Source organism: Electrona antarctica (genome assembly GCF_951216825.1).
Source record: "Electrona antarctica genome assembly, chromosome: 12".
NCBI classification, from domain to species: Eukaryota; Metazoa; Chordata; class Actinopteri; order Myctophiformes; family Myctophidae; genus Electrona; species Electrona antarctica.
Genome location: NC_136793.1, coordinates 49,032,908 through 49,048,417, shown reverse-complemented (window position 1 = coordinate 49,048,417; position 15,510 = coordinate 49,032,908). Strand labels below are relative to the sequence as shown.

Here is a 15,510-nt window from a genome sequence, read left to right as displayed (position 1 = left end):
GTTATTATTATTATTATTATCATATTCTTCACTCATGTATACATATTCATTCCTTGACATGAAAATATTTGAGAACAACTGGTTTAAACAATATTTGGAAACGTCCAAGAATATGCAACTACTACACTAGAAAGTAGAAACAAGCCCCCAACAGCAACCACCAAGAAAAAAAACAAGCCCAAAGTCGCTCAAAACAGACATGGCAACACTTGTAGTAGGAAGTGAAAGAGAAGGAGGAGGAGACTGGAGAGAGCTCGCTACTTGTCATCTGTGTTACACGCACACGACAACACGTACACTGGAACCCAAAAGCCTTCTTCATCACAGCACATTCATTGTATTATTATACGACTGTGACAGCATCATCACTTTATGTTGTTGTCATTAACAAGGATCACAATGAGGAAGATCTGTGTCCTAGTGACATTTTTACTGTGTTGCAGCATCATTAAAGGTAAGAACATTCACTCAATTTTTTTACCCAAAAAAATAACTGATCTACAAGCTAACACGTCGCACCGCGAAGCCTTTGTTGTTAGCTTGTAGATCTGTTATTTTTTTGGCAAGCGACACCGTCGTACGATTGACACGAGAGCTTTGAACTGGAGGAGCGAAATGCATTCGTCACAGTCACCGCTGCTTATGTGGTGACATCCGCATTGTGTTCCGGGTATATGTTGACATACTTTTAACTGAATGTATTTATTATTCCCATTTCCACGGTGTTTAAGCTGTGATAACTCAACCAAAATGCCACATTATGTTATGTATGGCATTGGCACAATCAGGTGACAGCTGGGTCCATTATTTATGGCCCGTCGAATCACTATAACAACAACACGTTGATTGCACAATTAGTTTCGATATCGAACGCATGGACAGTACACGTTTTTCTAAATGAAATCCTGCTGAGACATGAATCCTTTATCTTATTCCTTGTTATCTCTGCTCATGGTGATAGTTGACTGACTGTCAATCATGTACACCAGGGTTTTTTCGCTTGTTGAGGAGGAGGCTTCACCTGTTTCAAAATAGTCTGACTGTAGCCTACTATTTGCAAATCTGTTAATAAAGTATTCAATCAAAACCAGTCTAGTTCCCCACATGCCAAGTCGTCTGTTGGGTGGTGGTGGTGCCCACTGTTCTGGTGGGATGGCTGGAGATTGGGACCCTACTAGCCCCTTTCGGGACTTTATTTTCAAAATTTGGTCGGCGGTACCCTAGGGTCCCTCGTAGCTTATTCCACCGTCCATAGGACGCAGATTTACCTGTTCACGGAGACCTGCTCGGTCGCTTGAGTGTTGGTGAGATGTTTCAAAGATGCATACAACAGCTTTAGGAGACCGCCGCAACGTGTGCGAAAAGGCATTAACCGCCGTTGCCGTTAAGTATTTTTAAACTTTTTTTGAAGTTTTGCTTCACTGAACTCCTCTCCTCTCTCTTCCTTGACTTCCTTGTTGACTTCGCATTGTACCACCTCCCGAGCGGCGACTGGCTAGCTGCACGTCCTAGTTATTGTCTCTGATTGGCCCACCACGTGCATGCAGGATGTTTATAATGCTGTTGTGTAGTGGCAGGCGAGACATGGGAAGTGAGGAAGAGAGAATTTCAGCGAAGCAAAACTTCAAAAAAATACTTAACGGCAACGACGGTTAATGCCGTTTCGCACACGTTGCGGCGGTCTCCTAAAGCTGTTCTATGCATCTTTGAAACATCTCACCAACACTCAAGCGACCGAGCAGGTCTCCGTGAACAGACAGTGGGTAAATCTGTGTCCTATGGAGGGTGGAATAAGCTACGAGGGACCCTAGGGTACCGCCGACCAAATTCAGAAAAGGTAACCGAGGGTCCCGAAAGGGGCTATAGCCGGGACTACCTATAAGGGGCTACCTATGTTCCCCAGGTTCTATGTGCAAAAAAGGTTATTTGTTCCCTGCTTACAACAATAAACCTATCCCCAGTTTCCACCCCGCAAAAAAAAGCATTTTTTCACCCAATGTCAATTATCAAATGTAATCCTGGGTGCTACACTTCCTCTGCTAACCTGGGGGGGGGGGGGGGGGGGGGGGGGGGGGGGGCAGCGGACTGACCTCATGCCCCCTTCTATGCATGAGGAGTCCAAGCTGCTTTTTTTCACCTGACAGGGGAGAGTTTCCCTGGCTGGACAACACGTTATTCCAACCAGTTTATGCAGTTTATCCAGTTCATGCAGTTTATCCAGTTTATTCCAACCAGTTTATTAAACTCCACACAGAAACGACCTTTCTCCAACCCCGCCTCGTGTATGGACACTGATTCAGTGCCTGTGTGTCTTTAACATTATTGAAGTAGTTTTACAGGTACATGGTTATCCTGATTATTGATTATTATTTTGAATATTAACCTAATTAAATGTAATATTTAAAAATGTACATGCTTTAAATGCTTAGTATGATGTATAAAGTACAGCAGCCATGTGTTCATAAAACAGAAAGATTGGGTATTGGGTAAGACTGACGTTATGTATCTTTCAGGACCTTTCACTGCTTTGTCTCAACATTACTCAATGGCTCTGGTCAGACCCTGCGGTGGATATTTTGACATTCCGTTTTTTTTGTTTTTTTTGGGAATGTTGCCACTACTGTTGGAGCAGCCATAAACTAAACAGGTTCATCTCGATGTTCTGGGCATCTTTGTAATGTTAGTGTTAGTAAAAAGCAAAAGAGTAAAAGAGTAAGTTTGAGGCAGACTAACATCAGTCACTCTACCGTTCACTGTAGTAGAAGAGGTGTGCCTGGTGAGGGTTTAAACCCCGCAGCTATGTCAAATCCACCTACAGGAAATAGTGGATGCACCACTCAAAAAACATAAAAAGTTGAAATATAGAGAATTGGAGATACAAGGTTCCTGCCTGACAGTGGTGATATGTAAGGGATAATATCTGGCTAGGTGGTCATTGTCGGGAGATAATTCACCGACAGGGAGTTTAACCACCGAGGCGAAGCCGAGGTGGTTACACTCCCTGAAGGTGAATTATATCCCGACAATGACCACCTAGCCAGATATTATCCCGCTTATTACATGGCTAACTAACATAAATTAATCCATTGATCCAAAACACAACAAAAAAAGTATTCCATAACTTCGCGCTGGCTGAGTCTGCCCAGCTGCAGGGCTGAAGCACTGTCGGAAAACAAGGAAGTGAGTTGATCAAATAGAATCCATTTTCGGGTCCAGCTGCTTCGTCTATTTCTCGCTCAAATGTTTTCAAAAACATTTTTAAGAGCAATGTTTAGCTGTAAATTACATTGTGTGTCAGTAGTGTGTGTGTTTACATGGCTGTTATGTTGGAAACGGCAGTAAATCAAGCGGGCGCAGCCGCGCAGCTGGTGGTGCTCAGAGGGTTTGATTAGGCAGCGGTCATTATACAGCGGAGCGGTCATTATCATGAGATAACTCACCGCTGAATTAAGCGATTGACCAATCAGAATCAAGCATTCAACCAAGCCATGTAATAATGTGATTTAATGAATTGGAGTGGTGACCTTTTTATTTATAATAAGAAAAGAAACCCTATTGATATTAATTGAAATGTACATTAGTGTACTGTAACATAATTCTGCACAGATTTAGCTGCTGAAATTGATTATAAGTTAACATGACAGAGCAGAAGGTTCAAGCATGTGGCAGATGACTACTATTATATACTGTTGTCTGAGAAAGAGATTTTAGTTAGGCTGTGGAGCTGCTGCTGCTGCTACTTGTAGACAACAAATATATATTGAACATTATTTATGTCTCATTTTCATATTATGCAGGTTACCAGTACCACACTTCAGTATGTCAGGTTCTGATGAAGGGGAATGCTCAACATTACAATATATTATTTTTTGAGTGTTTGTGTGTAACAAATTTGAGATGATTTGATTGGCTAGCTATGTGTGTTTGTGTGTAACAATTTTGAGGTGTTTTGATTGGCTGAGTACGGAATGTGATGTATGACGATAAGAGCGCCCCTCACTTCACACAAGTGTGATTTTTAAGGGGCGCTAGCCCCTTCTATAAACCGCTTTTGTCCCCAACCACACGTCTCAATATTTGCCATTGACAGTGAACGCAGAAATTACGTCAGAATTCCACTAAATATGATTTTTAAATTAAACATCAAAACATTAAACGCAATTGACATTGAAGGGAACATTTACGTCATATGTAAACGAGCAAATCAGCTAACCAATCACAGGCAACAGGCATTCTGATTGGCCAGTATGAGATGATTCATGAACATGTATGATGATAAGAGCTGATAATTCCGCTATTTATATGATGTAAATTAAACATCAAAACATTAAACGCCATTGGCATTGAAGGGAAAACTTACGTCATATGTAAACGAGCAAATCGGCTAACCAATCACATGTTGGTGGGAGTGCTTGGCCAATAAGGGACTACCTTATGTAGCAATGTCAAATGTCCGCTAACATAAATTGATGTACGATGACAAGAGCGCCCCTCATTTATTAGAGCTGTTGTGTGAACATAAGAACAAAGTCTCCCCTTCTCTGTAGAAGCAGATACTCAATATTTGGGGGTCATGTGATAAGTGTGCTTACTGTTGTCCCACCCTCTTGGCAGACTAGAATAGGGATTCTAAAACGGTTAGTCCCAATACTTGATTCTGATTGGCTGGTTGCCATGGTAAATCTCACGATAATCCACACCTTCAATCACTTTATATCATTCCCAGCTGTGTTACATTGATCCCGCAGCGCTGTAGCTGAACTGGGTCATTATTTTATACTTATTTAATTTTTTTGTGTTTTGCAAAACAGTTCTAAGACTTCCAGACATGAGAAATATCATACAGAGAAATACATTGAAGGTTTTTGTCTTTTCGTAGTCTATGTTGATAGTAAAAGTATAGGAGATGTATTGAGCCATAAACTGAATGTACATTACATGCATGCTATTTAAATTATTTTTCTTTATTTACAGGAGTACCTGTGCAACATGCTCAGACCAATACTTTCAGTGGAAATGCACCAGCGACTTTACCACAAGATGACAACCCAATTAAAGGGAATGGAAAAAACATAGCCACAGTAGAGAATCAAGCAGACACAAGCAATGGACAATCTCAAATAGATTCTTCTAAGAAACAGCCAACAACCATTACCGAAACTAAAACAAGCAAGAGTGGAGAAAGCGTGGTACCTAAAACGAATCATAATACTGTGGACTTGGGGAGCTCTGCGAATCTGAAGGATGTCCAACTATCTGCAGTGGGCACAGAGAACATCCAACCTGGAAAAGAAGCCGAGAACAGCCAACCTGGAAAGGAGGCAGAGAACAGCCAACCTGGAAAGGTGGCCGAGAACAGCCAACCTGGAAAGGTGGCCGAGAACAGCCAACCTGGAAAGGTGGCCGAGAACAGCCAACCTGGAAAGGTGGCCGAGAACAGCCAACCTGGAAAGGTGGCCGAGAACAGCCAACCTGGAAAGGAGGCAGAGAACAGCCAACCTGGAAAGGAGGCCGAGAACAGCCAACCTGGAAAGGAGGCCGAGAACAACCAACCTGGAAAGGAAGCCGAGAACAGCCAACCTGGAAAGGTGACCGAGAACAGCCAACCTGGAAAGGAAGCCGAGAACAGCCAACCTGGAAAGGAGGCAGAGAACAGCCAACCTGGAAAGGAGGCCGAGAACAGCCAACCTGGAAAGGAGGCCGAGAACAACCAACCTGGAAAGGAGGCCGAGAACAGCCAACCTGGAAAGGTGACCGAGAACAGCCAACCTGGAAAGGAAGCCGAGAACAGTCGACCTGGAAAGGAGGCCGAGAACAGCCGACCGGGAAAGGAGGCCGAGAACGGCCGACCGGGAAAGGAGGCCGAGAACGGCCAACCGGGAAAGGAGGCCGAGAACAGCCAACCGGGAAAGGAGGCCGAGAACAGCCAACCTGGAAAGGAGGCAGAGAACAGCCAACCTGGAAAGGAGGCAGAGAACAGCCAACCTGGAAAGGAGGCCGAGAACAACCAACCTGGAAAGGAAGCCGAGAACAGCCAACCTGGAAAGGTGACCGAGAACAACCAACCTGGAAAGGAAGCCGAGAACAGCCAACCTGGAAAGGTGACCGAGAACAGCCAACCTGGAAAGGAAGCCGAGAACAGCCAACCTGGAAAGGAGGCTGAGAACAACCAACCGGAAAAGGAAGCTGAGAACAGCCAACCTGGAGAAGAATCCAACCAGGACCAACCTGGAGAAGAATCCAACCAGGACCAACCTGGAGAAGAATCCAACCAGGACCAACCTGGAGAGCAAATCAACAAGGATGAAAAGTCATCAGGCAAAGCCACAGATGATTCCATGCACGCCATGCCTTTTCCAGATGACGTAGAAAACAGTCACTTCTTTGCCTATCTTGTGACCACAGCCGTCTTGGTGGCAATGCTCTACATTGCTTACCACAATAAGCGCAAGGTAGTTGGCTAGTTGCCAAAATCTGATTTGTTTTTCACTGTCTATTGTAGATCAAATTGTCATGTTGAAGTAAAGCTGAAGCATCTAAATTATATCAACAATAACAAATTGTGAGGAAAAAAATGTTTGTCATTCAATTAGACTATTAACACTTTGATTGCTACAAGATCTCGACAGGCCTATTTGGATGTTGCTACCGTTTAACATTGCACAAAGGCCTTGTTCGGGGGCCCACAGCAAAATGTTCTCTTATAGCGAGAATCACACGCATACATCAAAAGAAAGCTGAACTTGTCCACTTCAATTTAAAAAATACATTTTGATTTTACCATGTTCCATTCTGGAGATATTGACCTTTTTGCAACACCTGCATTTGCCTGGAAGTGGTTATCTTGAACAGCGAGCAGAGTTATGGATGGTTTAAAGTCAGAGACATTGACAGGCAGATATAAAATTGAACCCAATAAATATCCTATACATCCTATACACCGAATGAAAGCCCTGAATGTGTACTTTTACGAGGAAAAGAGTAAACATTGATCCCATGTACAGTTAGACAGTAATTGGTTATTGAATGCAGCTTGTGCCCACCAGATAACTTCAGAGAAGACATGAACTCCTCAATATTCACAAAATAAGGCCTATAGCGACATATAAATACTATATACCGTATGAAACAGAAGACTCTCTGCTTTCATAAGAAAAAAACTTCTACTGTAGTAATAATAAAAATCACACCCATGTGAAGTGAGTGGTGCAACTCTGTCCCATATTCTGTTCTCTGCTTATTCAATACAGCTCGCTATATACGGACTGAGGCAGAAAGTCATGTAAACCTTTTATTTACAGTTTGGTCTGTAAACTTCTACTGTAATAATAAAAATCACACCCCTGTGAAGTGAGCGTTGCAACTGTTCTGTACTTATTCACTACAGCTCGCTATATACGGACTGAGGCAGAAAGTCATGTAAACCTTTTATTTACAGTTTGGTCTGTAAACTTCTACTGTAATAATAAAAATCACACCCCTGTGAAGTGAGCGGTGCAACTGTTCTCTACAGTTGCACCGCACAACTGTAGAGAACAGTTGCACCTTCTGTTTCATACGGTATATAGTATTTATATGTCGCTATAGGCCTTATTTTGTGAATATTGAGTTCGGGTCCATGTCTTCTCTGCAGTTATATCTGGTGGGCGCAATGTGCATCCACCCAGTAACCAATTTATGACAGACTGTACATGGGATCAATGTTTACTCTTTTCCTCGTAAAAGTACACATTCAGGGCTTTCATTCGGTGTATAGGATGTATAGCATATTTATTGTGTTTATTGTTATATCTGCCTGTCAATGTCTGACTATAAACCTTCATAACTCTGCATCCTTTAGATGATGATGATGATTCACTGCTTTCATTGTTTTGATCGCAGTAACATTGGGGGGGGGGGGGTCATGGGCACATTGGGCAGCAAAAGTCTTGATCGTACGGCTATAAAAAGTCCCATTCCACCGTTCGGTTCAGAACTATAGTATAGCGGTGAGACGCGTTGTCATCATGAGCTGATTTTGTTTTTCAAGCTAGTATAGGGAACATGCCTGGGCATGCACGGTTTAGGACGCGGAAAAGTTCGTTATACATTACACCCGGGTCGATTACGTCCCCGACGCGTTCATTGCGGTCTTATCACTACAATTATAATGAATAAAAAAGCGTTACAATCACACGTCTGAGCGATCTCCGATTATGACGGCTCTGCATGGCGATACGTGATCCACCAACGGTAGACTGTCTGTTGTCATGGCGGCCCCTCTCGATACTGTAGTTCGTTTGTTAGTTCGTAGTATTGTAGGCTCGGGGATCGTTTGGTCGCTACAGTATGAAGAAGTAAACATGCATCTGTCCATGTGTGTTGCCGATCTGGTGCAGAATCTGCAGATCATGTGTTAGGCAGCGTAACAGCGTTCCGTTCATGTTTTTTTCCGAGACATGAGCCCCCATCTCGCAAGGCCCTCCTCCTGCAGGAGAAACAGGAGGGGAGGGGGGAATCGAGTATAAAAGCCAATAGGTGGAGGAAAGCCTGGTGAGGCGAGGTTAGGTGAAATTTGATTATTTTCACACACAGACTAGATCGGCATGGGCGCATCCATTTTAGACTGGTTTATACACGTAAAGCGGCCCGCCCTCCTGTTTTCAGGAGGGGAGGGGTTTTTTTTTTGGGGGGGGGGTTTTCTGATCACGTGAGCGGGACTAAGCAGCAATGATAGGGCGATGGTTCTTCATTGTCCGGGTGGGTAAAAAGATGAATGAAAGTATGCTATAAAAAAGTGATTGAAACGTATTGATACGTGATTCGCACCCGACGTTTGATTAATTGATAACGTATTGATACGCGATTCGCGTCGGCTGTGTTAAGAGACCAAAAGCCATGTTAGTAGCCCCCAGCACTTGGAAGTGAGTGCTGGTACCTGTTTATGACAATGGACAAACCATCTTGGAAAACTATATACAGTATATATTTATCATATCTCACATCTGTTTGTTTTGTTACTCAGATAATTGCCTTCGTTCTGGAGGGTAAGAAATCCAGATCAACTCGTAGGCCCAAATCTACAGATTACCAGAAGCTGGATCAGCATGTGAGTAATTCATTGGAATAATTACATTTTCTGTTTTCCTATTATTATAAAGCCAACTTTAATATCACCGTTAGTGTTGTCAGAACAAATTTATTTTTACCAGCAGCTTCGTAGAAGGTGCTGGTTAGTGTTTGCTCTGGATGGTAGATAGACACCGCTAGTTTACACCGCTAGTTGCTGAAGAGTGGGTTGCCAAGTCCGCATATTTCAAAAGGCCACAAAAATACCTTTCAACACACTACTTACACGCACTCCAACTCGCTTATAATTCGCGGACCTGGCAACACTGCCAACCTCCCCTCTCCATTGGCTCACACACACACGCTCACACGCACGCACGCACGCACGCCTGGAAGCCACCGCCCACTCCACAAAGTGTCATCTCGACTCTCGCCTACTCATGCAGGAGACACAGCGGACGGAGTGGAGGAGGAGGAATTGCCGTATCACGCTTTTGCTTATTCCTTCTAAATCTCTGTATATAAAATATAGCTCACTCAGCGAATCTCTTAGTTACATCAATATTGTTCTTCGACAATAGTTGGTTTGTGCCTAAGTATTACGATTAGACAGTTTGCATTGGCCATTTCCAATGCGACGCACTGTGCACCTTCCCAGCCATTAGCCATGATCGCACTGGTTTCAACCTGTCCCAGAGCCAACTAATACAGTTATGACATTGAGGGGGCAAATAACAGCGGAGCGCCGCTAAAACGTGGCAGCAGACTCGCTGATTTAATGGGTAACAGACAATAACACATTTGAGTCTCAGTGACTGTACTCACGGACTCCCACGCATACTACCGCGGACCCCCTCCGCCCCGCGCCGAACTCCTCGGGGACCTCCACAGCCCACAGCCTCTACCCGCGGACCCCCACGCAGGCTACCGCGGGACTTCTTTAGACCTGCCAAGCCTGTCAACACTACCGACAGCCTGTGCGTGCGGAACGATGCGAATCATGCGATAGGCCCTATATGATGGTTTGGAGAATGGGTGACCTAAGTGTGTACAAATACAACCAAATGGACCCATAACTCTACAAAATTTTAGACTCTCGTTTTAGGAAAGATTGACATGTCAATGTGTTCGGGTGTCAATCAAACCAACTGCGTGAGTGCCGTCAAGTGGAAACCTCATACTCATAGTAGCCAATTTGAATGCAATCTGGTCAAGCTGACTGATACTGATACAGTCAGATATATTGCTGTCAGGTGAAAACCTTGTATGATAAACCATTCCTTTACAAAATATATAATAATCAAAAATACTAAAATAGTTAAAATAGAGGGTATGCGCATGCTTAAAGTGAATGGCACACCGAGTGGCAAATCGAGTGGCAAAGCAACATGCAAAGTGAGTTTAACATTGTTTAACGTTGTTTAATGCAATCAGATATGACTTTTCTGTGTGGATGTATGGGCTGTCAAGGCCAGAAAGTAGAATTTTGCCACTCAGTAGGCATTCCTGCATAACTTCCTGGTTTGATGATGATGTCACGCGCATACCCTCTATAACCTATCTACAAGCTCACACTGCATCATATTCATATCTTCACACGTTGGGAGCTTGTAGATCTGCTATTATTTTTTACTGTGGACCACCACCGCCGCAAATATAAAAGCTGCTGGTAATAATATGACGAAAGTCATAATTTCTTGTTTTTCTTCTTCTTTCTTTCAGATTTGAAGGTATCATCGTGTTGAAGCCCATTCCTGATGCAGCTAAATACACTGTGGTTTTAGAAGTAAGAGAAGGCATGATGATGTGACATGTTCTTTGGTTTAATCACTTTATAGTTTGGAGAGTTGTATTTTGTACATTTATTGCATGACTATGCAGATAACACTGTTGCCTTATTGGAATTACTGAAGGTCAGCAAAGGTTACCGTAAGCATGCTGTGTTTGCACTTTTGTTGTTATGCCACATAGAGGCAACCTTTTTATGTTTTTTCACTTGGTCTGAATGATGCTGCCCAAGGGCACTGACTCAGGATATTTTAATAAGATAATTTCTTTCTTTTTGGGTCAATCTTTGTATGTAATTGTTGTACTACATTAATTTAAATGACTAAGCCATTTAAAATAAGATGTTGGTGTTGCAGCACTCCACTGATGAAGGAAAGTTCTTTATGCATATCAGATAAAATTCTAATTTATTTTCGTGTGTATGAAATGGCATTGCGATGTACTGAAGGGGATGTTTCAATGTCTGCCTTCTAACATGACCAAATGACATCGGCCAGATGAATGTACCGTACTAGTGACTTTTACTGTCCTAAAGAAAGGCTAGCATGTTGCTCACCTACTGTAATTCATTGTACAGTCAAGCTAACCAAACATTTGATTATAAATTGATCTGTTGTTGGGCATACACACTACTACTTCAGATGTACAGTATCTGAACAATCTTATCTCAGAACTGCAGAACTATCGATATATTCAAAACTAAGTTGACAGTCTGAGTACTGTGTTTGTGTCCAACACATCCATAGATGATTTCTCCGTTTTAGGTGAACAGTTTGTAATTGGATTGGTGCGATGGGACAAGTCTTATAAATGTTCATTAAACAAAAAAACAACTAATGTTCGTCAGGGAAACGGGCCAACAATTCAATTGCACTGTTTTGATTGGAGTGCAATAACGGAGAAAGGTTGTAACTTGTGTGTGTGGCAGTACGCTTAAAAAATAATGACCATATATTTTTGTCCAAATTGAGTGCTATATATAATTTTGATCTATAATAGATGTGTGTATGTTTTCAATACTGACATGACACAAAGAAAGCTGTGCCAAATGGCTTGACAGAGAGATCAGTAACATTTTGCTATAATTTTCTTGCTTCCTACATTACCACTATATTTATCTTCATCATCCATTTCCTACTTCCTTACTATTATACTTTGTGACCCCTTGGCTGTATTTTCATTTAAAGGTATATTCAGTGAATATTTCACTTAATTCAAATATCACTTTTTTTGTTTTGTTGTAATAATCCTCCCTACTATAGTGTTTGCTGACCATATAAGGAGTTCCTCCCTGTCCCCAGTTAACCCCTGGGGTAAAAAAAACATAGGTTTCATTTTTGGCTAGGTGGCCCAGCCGTCATCCAATCAGGATAGAGAGGGGCCTTCCGCCAATCATGATAGAGCAGGGGCGGGCCTTGGTGTGCTGTTGGCCTGTTGTGTGTCTCCCACTGTAATGCGTGCATATGCAATTGTGCACAGCTTGACACCGGGCGGACCGTTTTTTTTCTCCAAATCACCCAAATCACTGAATGCTCCTTTAATATTCTTTCCCAACAGTTGCAAAATGTGTGACGTTCCATTATAGCTGTGATAGATCATCTTTCTTAATTGCCATGTCATGCAAACAATTATTTCACCCACTAAGTTGAACAATAATGTCTTTTAATTGACCTGAAAAGTGATAATGACAAAAAAGATAGACTAACATACTTTGTAACCTAATACATTTTCAAATCTGAGAAATTGCTGTTTAAAGATTAACCACATGTGGCATGGGCATAATTTTGTTTTACATAGTGGCTTTCTGTTTACTGTCATTCTGTCTTTGAAATGCAAATGTGTGCACATTACTTTCTTGTATGCTGGACCAATTGAAGTTTTAATTTTGAAATAAATAGTTTTATACTTTCCAGCCTAATCATTTAATTAGCCTACACAATACCCTCCCTCATGCTGTCACCAATACAAAATACAGTTCATTGATTGGATAAAAATAATGTATTGGCTGCTCAGACAATAGAATAGCAAGAAGTAGAGTAGAGGGCACATACTAGTATTTATCTTTGTCTCAAATATACACCACGCACGCACACACACACACAGAATACCAGACGACTAACAGCTAGGTAGAGTAGTGGGGCGAGATGGAAAAGGGGCGACCGTACCTGTTATCCACACACACACAGAATCAGTTTAAGTTAGTAATATGCAGCCTAATGTAGATTGTGATTGATTTCCAAGCTCGTCAAATTAGGCCTATTTCAAACCACTACACACATGTCAGTCACTTCATATTGTCTATTAAGAGCAGTGGTCATTACATTACTTGTTGTTTCTATGGATAGTTTATTTTATTTAACCGTTTTACCAGGTACAAATCATGGACAGTCAGACAGTCAGCTATCTCGAATATGTGTGGGTGCACTGGTGGTAATGATACATAAATTCGAAGTCAAATCATATTTTTGGTCTCTGCTTCATAAATATGTGGTATCTCTCCGATGGAGGAGGACACCATTCGAACGGTGTTGTTTCCACGCAGACCGAGTTCATATTGGATGAGCTGTTTCCAGAACCCGGTGTTGGGTCTGACGATGGGGCGCCGTGACTTGACCCACGCGTGCGCCTCCAGCAGGCTCATGGCGCGGTGTTTCATCAGGTATGCCATGCAGAGCGTCGCGGAGCGGCTCACGCCGGCGTTGCAGTACACCAACGTGCGCCCACCACCGTGCTCTCCGACCAGCTGTATTTTATCCGCGACCTGGTCGAAGTGAGCGTCCAGACGAGTCAGCGGGGAGTCTGTGACGGGAACGTGGAGGTAGTCCACCGCGGGGGGCACGGTGGCATCGCGGTCTCTGCTCTTCTCTGTGACGTTGATGATGCACGTTATCTTGTAACGAGGTATCACGTCGCCGTCATTCGCCGCTCGGCTGTTGCTCAGATAAAGTTGATCAGTAATGGGGCATAAACCAGAGAGTCCCCGAGTACCTGGCTGGTGCATCATGAATTATAAATTACTAAATAGCTTACTCTCTGTGAAATCCGCTACAGTACGGCTCTGTCTTTAAAAGCCTCCACTTTGAAGTAGAAGTGACGTAATTTATATAACGTTGACGACACAGCCCCATTTCCTATTAAGGAAAGTATTTGCAACATTATTCAAAAGCTAGCAGTGAATGTGAATGCATGGATAGCCCACCATCATGCCTGGTTGTATGGCTACTCAGTGAGACCAAAGTTTGTTTAAGCTCATTATAATAGCCTATATTGCCCCCTGCTGGAGGTGTACATGTAAGCAAGTTCATGACAACAGAACCACAACTGCATGGCTGGCGCGTCCATTTTTGTGTAGGCCTATCCTCCTGGGTATTGGGTTGGGTATATGCTATGCTGTAACAAGTTCAGGGACTTACTACAGTCACGGGAAAAAATGCCCTGAAACATGACTGTCATGCTTGTGAAGGACGAGCGTCATGTGTGAAATGGGCTGGATATAGGGAATAATCAGAAATCAGAATCAATTTAGTTACATCACATATATTACACATTACAAGTAAGGTGGGCCACCTTACTTGTAATGTGTAATATATGTGATGTAACTAAATAAGTTGTGCTGGCTCATGAGAATTTCACCCTGCACCTGCCACCTCAGCAGGTGGGTGAAATGATCATGAGCCAGCACAACTCCCAACCTTACTGATTCTGATGACTGTAAGTCCCTCCCTGAACATATTTTATATAACAGCACTGGTCAGAATATCCGTAGGCCTATACACCCAGCTGTAACCTGTCTTATAATGAGGAGAGAGGGAAAAAAGAGAAAAAATAGGCCTATACTCCAGTAAACACTGAGTGAACGTTTGAATTAATTATTAGGCTACTTTCCCTGGCTTATTCCTTATGACACGACAAGTCTCAGATTCACACATGGAGCTCTACAGGCAGCTCAAAGTGTTTTACTCGTAGTGAGTGGAGAATAGGATAAGAGATGATTTTCCTAGACTGGGTGCCTATAGGGAACGCAGATGGTGAATGCATGGGCTTGGCTGTGTACAAAGAGCTAATAAACCTGAGGCAGCTGCCTGGGGTCCAAACAGCCTATTGACTATTCAAGTCTAGCCTTAGGTTAGGTATATAGGCTCATGTACTGACATCTGTGCTGCGTGCTGTTTAAATCATCCACCTACAAAAAAACACGTTTCTTTGTTCGACGGGTTCCCCTCCCACTTAGTCCATTTAGTCTATTTCTCTGGCTTCGTAAAACGCCCAGGCAGACAGCCATTATGACCAGTGCGCAGCTGTTCTATTACTGAACGCCGAAGAACACTCCCTGATCTGCGATGCTGCCCCTCAGACTCACTCGATCCGCTCTGCGACGCAACGAGAGGTTGGTGGCTACTACTGGTGTCATGTATAAGTGCGTATTTAACATGGTCGGAGGAAATAATCGTCTGCGTTTATTTGCAATTGAAAATGACAGATTTGAATGCGTCCTCCTATTCTATTTTATTTTTCGTTTATTTCCACGGTAGAAGCAGATGTGAAGATGATTCCAGTTGCCGTTTTTTGATGCTGCGGACAGACAGGTGCATATAGCCTACGCTACTGGAACTGAACATGAATACTGGTATGGCGTATGGTCATGTTTTAATTATCGCAGTGGAATTTCTGTTT

At 42.8% G+C, this 15,510-nt stretch overlaps 2 protein-coding genes across 2 annotated transcripts; one reads left to right on the top strand and one right to left on the bottom strand.

Annotated features, from left to right (window-relative positions):
* Window positions 1-231: 231 nt before the first annotated feature.
* tgoln2 (trans-golgi network protein 2) lies at window positions 232-12,744 on the top strand. Its single transcript, XM_079516687.1, has 4 exons — window positions 232-454; window positions 4,975-6,452; window positions 9,005-9,088; window positions 10,771-12,744. Exons 1-4 carry the CDS (start codon window positions 373-375, stop codon window positions 10,774-10,776), a joined length of 1,650 nt encoding a protein of 549 aa, XP_079372813.1. The 5' UTR covers window positions 232-372; the 3' UTR covers window positions 10,777-12,744.
* On the bottom strand, window positions 12,354-14,043 carry LOC306934166 (dual specificity protein phosphatase 18-like). The gene has a single exon (XM_079516688.1). The coding sequence runs from the start codon at window positions 13,838-13,840 to the stop codon at window positions 13,289-13,291; it is 552 nt and encodes a 183-aa protein (XP_079372814.1). The 5' UTR covers window positions 13,841-14,043; the 3' UTR covers window positions 12,354-13,288.
* Window positions 14,044-15,510: the final 1,467 nt, after the last annotated feature.